The sequence below is a fragment of the Mycteria americana genome, chromosome 3 (genome assembly GCF_035582795.1).
Source record: "Mycteria americana isolate JAX WOST 10 ecotype Jacksonville Zoo and Gardens chromosome 3, USCA_MyAme_1.0, whole genome shotgun sequence".
Taxonomy (NCBI): domain Eukaryota; kingdom Metazoa; phylum Chordata; class Aves; order Ciconiiformes; family Ciconiidae; genus Mycteria; species Mycteria americana.
In genome coordinates this window covers 15,147,070-15,157,504 of record NC_134367.1, presented here as the reverse complement: position 1 = coordinate 15,157,504, position 10,435 = coordinate 15,147,070, and the positions used below count along the sequence as shown (strand labels likewise).

Genomic DNA, 10,435 nt, shown 5'->3' with positions numbered 1-10,435 from the left:
GATAAAACTGTGGTTAGAGTTAAGAGCTGCAGCCAGGGAAGCTAGCAGCTCAAGTTTTTAAGAGGAAAAACATTAACATGACAAGTTATAAAAGCATAAGGGGAAAAAAGGGGGGCTTGAAAGACAGCGACTTAAGAATCATCCCACTCCAGGGAGCACTGAAGGCCAAGATAGGCAACTGCCGCCCAACCACAGTGCTTTACTAGTGATTTACTGGGGATGGTGAGCCCATTAATGCTTAGCGTAGTACCTAACGTTTTTATTTCACTTTACCTTTTAAACAGGATACAAGGTGGATCCAGGGAACTATAGCTCGATAAGTCAATCTTTTATATGCAGTGGGTAAATGTAAATAAGTATATTAAAGAATAGAATGAGTGAACTGATTGATAAATATTATATAATGGGCAAGTCTCAGCAATTCTTTACAGAGACAGCTACAAAGAGAGCAATTTACTTGGATGTCTAACATACTCAGCAAAGATGCTCACCAAAAGCTTTTAAAGAAACAAAATTGATGTGAGATAAGAAGGAAGGTCCTCTTGTACACTGGCAACTCATTCAGAATTGAAGTGTGGGAATAAATAAATGATCAGTTTCCTTAGAGGAGGAAGGAGTCCCAGAGGGATCTGTGTCAGGCATTTTGTTATCTAACATTCAGAAATTATATTGAGCATGGGTTAAATGAGCAACAGGTCAGAGAAGATGTTAAATTATTTGTGACAGTAAACCCACCACCATCAGTATTTTCACGCTACTTAACATTTCACCTATGCCTGTATTCTCAAAAGAACTCAAGATTTTGACATGGTTTAAAACCAGTCAGCATTTTTCACATAAATACAAGATTTGACTGAATAGTGATTGTTTCTCTAAACTGAAACTTTAATTAGAAAAATAACTATTGGTTTCTATTTCCTATTTTTCACAATAATGTTCTGCATGTCTTCTGTAGGTTACTTGTAAATACATTAAGATTAATGAAATGCTACAGCTGACTAAATAAACAAATAAAAACAATTTCATTTGGCATCACAGCAGATGTTCTATTTAGTTTAAAAGAAAAAGTCTTGACAGGATAGCTAATAGTATAGTTGCTAGAACCTGAGATATGGAAAACCCAAGTTCAAAAACTTGTCTCTAGTTAGAGATATTTGTGCAGCGCTCAATGCCTCAATTCAATAAATAGCTCAAGCTGTGTTCAGTGATACAAGTAGGGACACATTGAAGCTCCCTCCAGATGGATAAAGTTTCTCGACTTCATTTGTATTCACCAGTAACTACCTAATAAAAACTTTGATGAAACTAGTACAGTTCTGTTAAAAGAAAAAAAAAGTTAATGTTAGAAATCAACAATTAAAAAGAAAATTAAAAGGGTTTATTAGAAAAAAATATCAGCTATAGTTTTGTCTCTAGAAAATTAAATAGAAGCAGGTAAATGAAAGTATCTGGAAATTATTTACAAAGCAGTTTAAAAAATAATTTTAAGCAGATAAAGTAAAAGTTAAGCTGAAATTGAAGCAAAGTATTTTGTTTTTATTTCTACAAAATTACATCCTTTGTTTAGTACTATTTATTTGATGAGTATTGTTCTGAAATTTTCATAGTATACCTCACAAGTGTTGTTGACTTTAGAAAGGGGTCTATCCTTGGAACGTTTTGGAAAATATTTGCAGTTAGTCTTAATTTTATAAAAGTAAGGCTTTCTAAATAATAATCAAAAAGTCCTAAGTTAGAGAAAGTTTGACAATATTTGATTTAGTATTTGCATTTTACAATGGAGAATAATACATACACAGGAAAATTCAGGTCTTGAGACTGCTCCTTTTGGATGAGTTGAAACTTCTACTTAGTCCCATGATGTAAGATCAAGTTTTGAGTTTGTGATCTTTGTTAGTGGCAAAGCCTACACGTTTTGCCAAAGGGGGCAGGGAGATATTTGCCCTTGGAGTGACTTTCTGTTCTTTAAAAATAGATTTAATGTATTGTTCAAAAATATTTATGCTTATCTCACCTTTCTCTTTAGAGTAACTTTTCAATGGAGAGGCCTTGAATCTCTATAGTTCAACAATGGCAAGGTAGAGTGACACCAAAGGTCAACAATGGCAACAGCCCCAGTGAGTCTCAGGGTACAATTCATAATCCACGAAATTGATGCAAATCTTTGATTTCAGTGAAAGGTATATTAGAATTTTATTGACATCATATATTTGATAGTTCAATAACAAAATGGTGAGCATGGCATTACAGCCGACTTAGATAATTGTCTGTTAGATAATTGTCTAGTTAGAAAATTGACATTTTCCTGATTCACATCACTAGAGCTTATCATAAGATATATCATCTGATAAGTTTCAAATAATGTTTTAAGTTTACTTCTGAAGATACTCCTTATCTTCAGGAGTAATGTGTGCAACACTATTAAAACAGCTGAATTCTGAACAAATGTACTACAGCCATGCATCCTGTTTTTTCCTTAACATTGAAATCATCACCATCAGTGACTTGAGGGCATTGCATTGGACTGGAACTCAGCAAATTTAATTTGCAAGTTTGACAAATGTTGTGATGACTGTCAGGAATTCTGAGTTCTAATCCTGGTTTTGACACACTCTGTCTTTGGGCACGTGCCCATTTAAGTGACTCTGTCTTGGTTTCACTTTCTGTATAAAGGGAGTTATAGCAAAATTTATACATGTCATAGGCTTAATTAAGTAATGCTGGCAGAGCACTTTGAAGGTAAAAGGAATTATTTAAGTATTTTTAATGTAATCAAATTAAATTTTAGACAATAGAGTAACGTTTTGTCCAATCCAGACTTTTCACTGAATAATTCATTGTGTTTAGCAGCTCATTCTTGTGTATGCCTCAGGTGGGCAGCTAGTTCACTTTTTAAGATTTTAGGAGTAAATTTTCAGAACAGGAGATTAGATACAGGACTTTCATTAGCATAAACATAGAATTTATTTTTACAAATAGGTTTTGCATCTAGAAATTCATGCATTGTGAATTTTCAATGTGATGTATTACAGTGAACCATTTAACACTTTCTTACTCAATTTAGTTTGAACTTGTAAACAACACAGGGCAAAAACTATGAAGGGAAAAATTGAGAAAGGAGGAAAAAGGCAATTGGATAGTTAACTAAGCCAAAATAGAGAGCTGAAATTCTGAGCTCCAGTTCATGTAAAAGGGATGCTCTTCAGTTATTGCAATTACTTTTATGAGCAACAGGAAGAGCAGACAGAATTGTGTTTATTATTTTGGCTGCATTTTGGTCAGGTTTGTCAAGGTGCCATGCAGGACAGCTGGGAGCTGGGGCCAGGACCTGGGAGCCATAGGAGCTCTCCAGGGCAGCAGGGAAGGGCCTCACAGCCAGGGCACATCCCATCACCCCAGCAGGGAGCAGGAAGAAGGATCATTGCCCTGGACCTGCTGGCTACACTCTTGCTGTAAAGGCAGTAAAGGCAGTAAAAGAGTAACTTACACTCTTACACCCAACCAACCCTATCCATGTAGAAATGGGGGTCCAGTGAACATGGCTTTCATTGCAACCTATGGCAAAAGGGGCCAGAGGGACCGGAAAGACCACTGGAATTTAGCTCCCACTCTTTCAGCGATACCAAAAGGAGATACTCGGATCCTGAGAAGGGTCTGCTATCCCTGGTGCGAGCAGTGAAACAAACAGAACAAATAAGAAGGAAACAGGATGTGATTATTCGGGGACCTTTCCGCCTCCTGGATATAATCAAAAAGGGGACAATACTGCTGGCTGGTATTGCCCAGAAGCCCACGGTTCGTAAGTGGTATGCCTATCTAGAAGGCATTAATGAAATTATGCTGATTACCGAGGGTAATATTAAAATATCTAAACTACAAAAGGACATAGATAGTACCCTCCTGTTCCAGTCTCGCCAAACAAACCATCTCCGATTCAGGAAGCGCCTTTTCTAAAGGAAGGCAGTGACCTCACAGGAGTATGGTTTGCATCATCCCGTAGGGAGAACAGTAAGTGGAAATACAAAGCGGTAGCACTGGAAGTGCCAACAGGAGAAAAATTGATTGAAACAGGTGAAGGCAGTGCGCAGGTAGGAGAACTTAGAGCAGTTCTACTAGCCGCACAACATGGTGCTAGCCATATTTACACCGACTCATATGCTGTCTTCAAAGGAGCCACCGAATGGATAGGCCACTGGGCAGGTGAACAGGATTCCAGTCTGGCAAACTGATAGTTGGAAGCAACCGTTAGAGATAGGAGAACAGCGGATGCTACACATAGGTTGGATAAAAGGATGTGATCAATCAAACTCTATTGCTGCTCAGTTCAACAGGTAGACAGCCTTACACGGCTGCAACAAATTGGTGTTGCAAATGATAACCAAGAATGGGAACGTTTACTTGAATGGTTACATGTTACACGTGGCCACACGGGACGGGCCGATTTATATCGGGAAGGTATAGCCCGAGGTTGGCCTGTATCAGTTAAGCTGTGTGAACAAGTAGTAACTGCCTGTTCACAATATGTCGTTTACTGCTTAACAAAGACCATCTGAGTAAGACGCCTCCCCTGCACATTCGGGACAGGAAAACATTGTGGCACTCTTGGCAGATTGATTATATTAGCCCATTGCGACCATCAGGTGGGAACAAATATGTCCTGGTGGGAGTAGAAGTTATATCTGGTCTCACCATGGCTGCTGTCTTTACATTAGCTACTGGGGAAAACACAGTGAGAGGCCTTAAAGGATGGTTTAGCACACTTCCCCTGCCAGAGGAAATTCAAAGTGATAACGGTTCACACTTTACAGCTGCAGTGGTACAAAACTGGGCCAAAGAAGAAGGGATTCGGTGGGTATTCCACACTCCCTACTATCCTCAGGCTAATGGCATCGTCGAACGCACCAACGGGTTGGTTAAGCATTTCACAAACACTCATGAGTCTGGGTGGCATTTGCGATTGTATGACACCATCTACCAATTAAATAACTGATGGAGTGGAGATGGCTGCCCCAAAATGAAAGCCTTTTGTGCATCTCCTAATACAATCACCCCAAGAGTTCCCACTAGACCAGGGGAGTATCCTACAGGATTTTACACCGGGCAACCTGTACTGGTGAAAATGCCTCAGACTGGAACAGTACCAATGGTCCTAACTACCCCCCAAAATCCCTATGCATGGGAAGCCAAGGATTGCTCCCAAAAAGTACACCGGATTAGCACCCGGTGGATTTCACCTTCAGTTTAACCCTGCCAGTTAAAATACAACTGAGCACGTTTGTTTCTTTTTTTGTGTGTGCCCACAGGAATCCTGAAGGAAGAAGACTCCGATTGAAGTAGATGTTTCTGAAATGCTGCTACATTTGTTGTATACTCTTGATTTTTATTCCACCTCCTTCAATGTGTAGCCAGAAAGACCGAGTGGCCATGGTCCCACGCCCACATTAAATACAATGGGATTATGGGAACACGTGTCATCAAGGAAAAGCTAAATTTAGCTACTGTAGTCATGCATGGAGCTAAGGTGTTCTCGAGACATCAGTGGAGCTGGGATAATGGATGGCTCCCACTCCTGAAGGGAAAAGCAGGATAAGAAATCTGGGTAGGGTGTAGAATGATCAATGGGTCAACTCATGAAAAGGTCACATCCATGACAATATCCAGCATTTACAGAAATCCAATAGCATCAAAGTCTTGTGTCACTGACGGCTGGGATTGCTGGTATAACTTTACTCTGGTGGGGCCCACTATTGTGGCATGTGTATGGCAACAACACTGTACAGGGCCAGGGATGTCAAAGCAACACTGTATAGGGCTGTCATTCTGATTCAAAATAGATATGATTGAACCTGATCCAACTACACCACCTGACCTAACCTCACTCACTCCATTTGACACACTACAAGATGGAGTTAGGAATGTACCTATTCTTACCACGGTATCTCACAATGACCCTTAGGACCATGCATTGTCACGATATAGTGCAAGCATTGGAACACAACAAAACAGAAGGAACTTAAATCTCTCTGTTCTAGTTATGCATGGAAATGAAGTATACTCAAGAGATGAATGGAGTTGGAATGCCTCTCTTCGGATGGCTAGACTTCAAGCCATTCCAGGGCAGACAATACAGATTAGCTGCCGAGTAACTAATGGGTCTACTTACCATAGGCTGACTGAAATTAAAGCAGTCTATACTGACTCTTCCAGACCGGAAAATTATAAGGCTGAGTGTTACAAAATGACCGAACCAAATTCAGATTGCTGGTATAATCTTACCTTTATCAAACCTATAATTGAGTACTGTCTTTGAGGTTACAGAGGCACCGAATTACTATTTGAATTCATGATTGATACAGCAACATCTGTGCCAGTTGCAAAGGATAAGGAACCTGTGCCCCCACCAATGTCTGAAAATGTACCAACTCGGCCTCCCATTGGTCTGACTCCTTTCATCTTCAACACAGGCCCTTACATAATCAAAAATACAGGTCAGCAACAAGTGCTGTTTAATCCGTCATACTCCCTCAAATGGGTGGAATTAGCAATGCAGACTAATATCTCTGCAATTAAACCTACCTGTTCACCATTCCTGAGTACATCTTACTCAGGATGGTCAGCATGGTTACATAAATGGACTCTTATCTCTCCAAAATGATCAAAGAGAGATGTGACTGGTGTCTTAGGAACGGGACTGGGAGTCTTAAACAGCATAGATGCTGAAGTACTTGCTAATAAATTAGCCACAGTAACCAATGACTTAAGTGCCCTGAAACACCCTTTACAATCTTCTCTTTCAGCTCTGGGAGCTAACCAATGGCTCTTATCGGATATATTGCCTCAGTGGGGAGAGGTAAATGAGAAAGACCACCAGTTGATTGTGGATGCACTTGGTGTGACCCAAAACAATGTTTCTTTAGCTCTTAGTTGGATCCAAGCTCAACTGTGGATGCAATCTATAGTAGCTGCAATTATACGGGAAGGCGAGGAAGGCACCCTGCCCACTGAAATTCGAAAGGTAATTTGGGATAATGCAACTGAATTTGAGAAAGAATTCCAATCCTGGTGGTATCCGGTTATTTTCACCTACCACCCTACTGATGGCAAAGCCACAGCTTTTGTCTTAACAATATGCAATGCTTTGGTATACCCCATATACCCAATCATTGCGCTGGGGTTGAATCACAATGGAGCTATACTCTATCCATTAGAACACAGAGTATGGGCCCAACAAAATGGGAACAAATGGCAAACTATTGATGTGAATGCATGCATTGTACAGGAACAACAAGGATTTATTTGCAAGACTAACACCCTCAAAGCCTGGGACATTTGTCTTGACACTGAGCAAAATGTTTGTGATTTTGAAATACAACCAGATGAAGCCCCTGAAACTGTACTTGTATATATTGGGAAAGGATGTGTTTGCATGAGAACCTTTTGTGATTTTGTATTTGTAGGTAACACTGCTGGAGATATAAGTAATCACTTGAATATTTGTGTTTGTAATTTTACCAAAATTATGGGATGCAACCTCAACTATTCAGCTCCTGTCACAACCCACCAACTGCTACAAGCTACTATACACTGTATCAAGACTTATTACCTACGCCTATTGGAATGAACCTCACATTTGTGAGAAAACTACTACAACACAATGACCTGAATCAACTGCTGGAACACGTCCGGAATAATGGACATAAGACATTAGTCACCGTCCACCATGACGCGGAAGACATACATCGCATCTTAGAACGAGTGAAGCAGGATGGAGGATACTATTGGTGGGACACTTTGCTAGGATGGTCACCAACCGCAACCGGAATTCTCAATAAAATGCTTCATCCAGTTGTTGTTCTGCTAATGCTTACTGTGTTATGCTTCATTCTAACCATTGCGCTGTATGTTAGACTTCGGACTACGGTGAAGCATTTGTTTCATCAAATATGCCCACAAGATGTACACATACTCGATAATCCTCACATGAGAATGTATGTGACACACCCAAGGCATTCCAAATATCGTGAAGCTTGAGTGACTATAGTCACGGGGTGGGTTATGTGGGATAATTGCTGGAGGTGACTTACTTAGAAACTAAACTTATATTCACACTTTTAGGTAAGGTACAGCATTGAAGAAGCTTCCCGGGTGGAATGCCGCTGACATGCAAGGAATCCATTCCATGGAAGTTTTCTAGGACCGTAACCTTAGATGTTGGTAATGCCAGGGGAACTTGGTGTGCTGACTCTAAGAGGTACTACTCGGAGGGTGGAGCAGTGTGGAGATGCCGCAGCCAGGCTCTGCGATTAAATGGGAACTTAAAGGTATTGTGGGTAACTGATAAGCTGCATATTTGCTACCCTGGGCCAACAGTCTGTCATCTTTTTGACAAAATGCTGTTCTTTTGGTGAACTTTGCTCATTATAACATCATTATAATACCAAAACACACCTCCATCCCAAAAGCTACCCGCCTCCAAGGTGCGACCACCCCTCACTGAGCTTGCGCTTTGAATTTTCCTAGCTTATACCTTTAAAAGTGAAGCGAGAAAACTTTGCACCAATCCTAACAAAGGTATGTATGATTAGAGTCACTCAAGCTCCACCTGAAAGGTGAAAGATAGTATAAAATGGCTTAAGAGAGAGAGAATGTTAGGGAAGATACCATCATGTACCACTCTGACCTCTGGGATCAGTCGACGGGCTGAGCCTCTCTTTCCCCCCCATCGGGACACCTTTGGGTAAGATTCAAACACTTGGTTATACCAAGTGCCTCCCCAGGAAACTTAAGAATCTCTCTAGAGTTTCTTTATTACCTTTTAATGCATTTATAGCCGGCAGTGTCACTCATACTTTTGGTATTTGCACGTGCTTTGCAGACAGTGAATTTATCACTGGTAATCCAAAGAATCTGTGTGTCTGTTGCTCTAATAAACTGCACTCTTTATTAATGTAGCTGTTGTAGTTCTCATTGAACATGACCAGACTCTTTAAGTGTGGCCGTGATAGCTCATGCAACACGACTAGACTGGGGGTGCATCGCGCTATTTGTGAATCTGTAATGGTGAAGTTCAGTACACTGAACACAACCGGACTTACAATGTTGTAAATTAATGCTGTCACCTTAATCGACTTTGCAAACAGGCAAACATTGACTCTGATGAGTGGCTACATATACAGTCCTTAGAAAATAAACTGTTGACCAAGTCTGAGACTAAGACTGGACTTAGCTGCACCTAGACTCCTTCTGAGAAGGAGTTTAGAAAGCAAGGGGGTCCTGTCTGAACCTCGTGACTCAAGGGAAGGGTTTCCCCCCCCGACACTCCTCAGACTCCAACGCAACAGTAACTCTTAATGCAACAGCTAGAAGGGTCAGTTGCTGACTCATGTTCAACTTGTAGTCTCTTAGAACTTACAGGTCCTGTTCTGCAGAGCTGTTTCCTCATATACGTATAGCTGTACATATAGCTTATTTCAATGATTCTTATTTTGAGACTTGTAGCTTCTTTGGCAATACCACATCTCCCGGAAAGGCATCAAGCACCGATGCAAAGATTTCAAGGGACCATTTGTCATGGTTTAACCCCAGCCAGCAACTGAGCACCACAGCTGCTCACTCACCCTCCCCCCGCCCGGTGGGATGGGGGAGAGAATCGGAAGAGCAAAAGTAAGAAAACTTGTGGGTTGAGATAAGAACAGTTTAATGATTAAAATAAAATAAAATAAAATTAAAATAATAGTAAATTGTAATGAAAAGGAAAACAACAAAAAAGAGAGAAGAACAAAACCCAGGAAAAAAACCCAAGTGATGCAACCACTCACCACCCACCGACTGACACCTAGCCGGTCCCTGAGCAGCGATCGCTGCCCCCTGGCCAACTCCCCCTAGTTTATATACTGAGCATGATGCCATATGGTATGGAATAGCCCTTTGGCCAGTCTGGATCAACTGTCTTGGCTACGCCCCCTCCCAGCTTCTTGTGCACCTGGCAGATCATGGGAAGCTGAAAAGTCCTTGACTAGTGTAAACATTACTTAGCAACAACTAAAATATCAGTGTGTTATCAACATTATTCTCATACTAAATCCAAACCACAGCATTATACCAGCTACTGGAAAGAAAATTAACTCTATCCCAGCCGAAACCAGGACACCAATCTACCACATTCTGGAGGTTCAGTTGTTTCATTACTCTTTATTTTCTGAATATGTGCCTTTTGTCTAATATTGGCTGCCTTTATATTCCCATTACTCTTTCATATGCCTGATGGCTTAATTATAATAAATAATAATAATAATAAACATTTATGCAGGGCAACACAACATTTGCAGAATGACATGCTTTCTATCCAGAAGTTCCTCCTAAATCAATACAGCCAGAAAAGCAAATCTAAGAATTCTATTTTATCTTTTTCTGTTAAAATACAAACCAGGGATTG

General features: G+C 40.5%; 1 protein-coding gene across 1 annotated transcript; it reads left to right on the top strand.

Moving 5' to 3' along the window:
* Positions 1-2,102: 2,102 nt before the first annotated feature.
* On the top strand, positions 2,103-8,031 carry LOC142407529 (uncharacterized). The gene is given in 7 exon segments (XM_075497151.1): positions 2,103-2,117; positions 3,520-3,799; positions 3,910-4,088; positions 4,332-4,455; positions 4,545-4,908; positions 6,319-7,568; positions 7,571-8,031. Coding segments are annotated over 7 exon segments (2,673 nt in total).
* Positions 8,032-10,435: the final 2,404 nt, after the last annotated feature.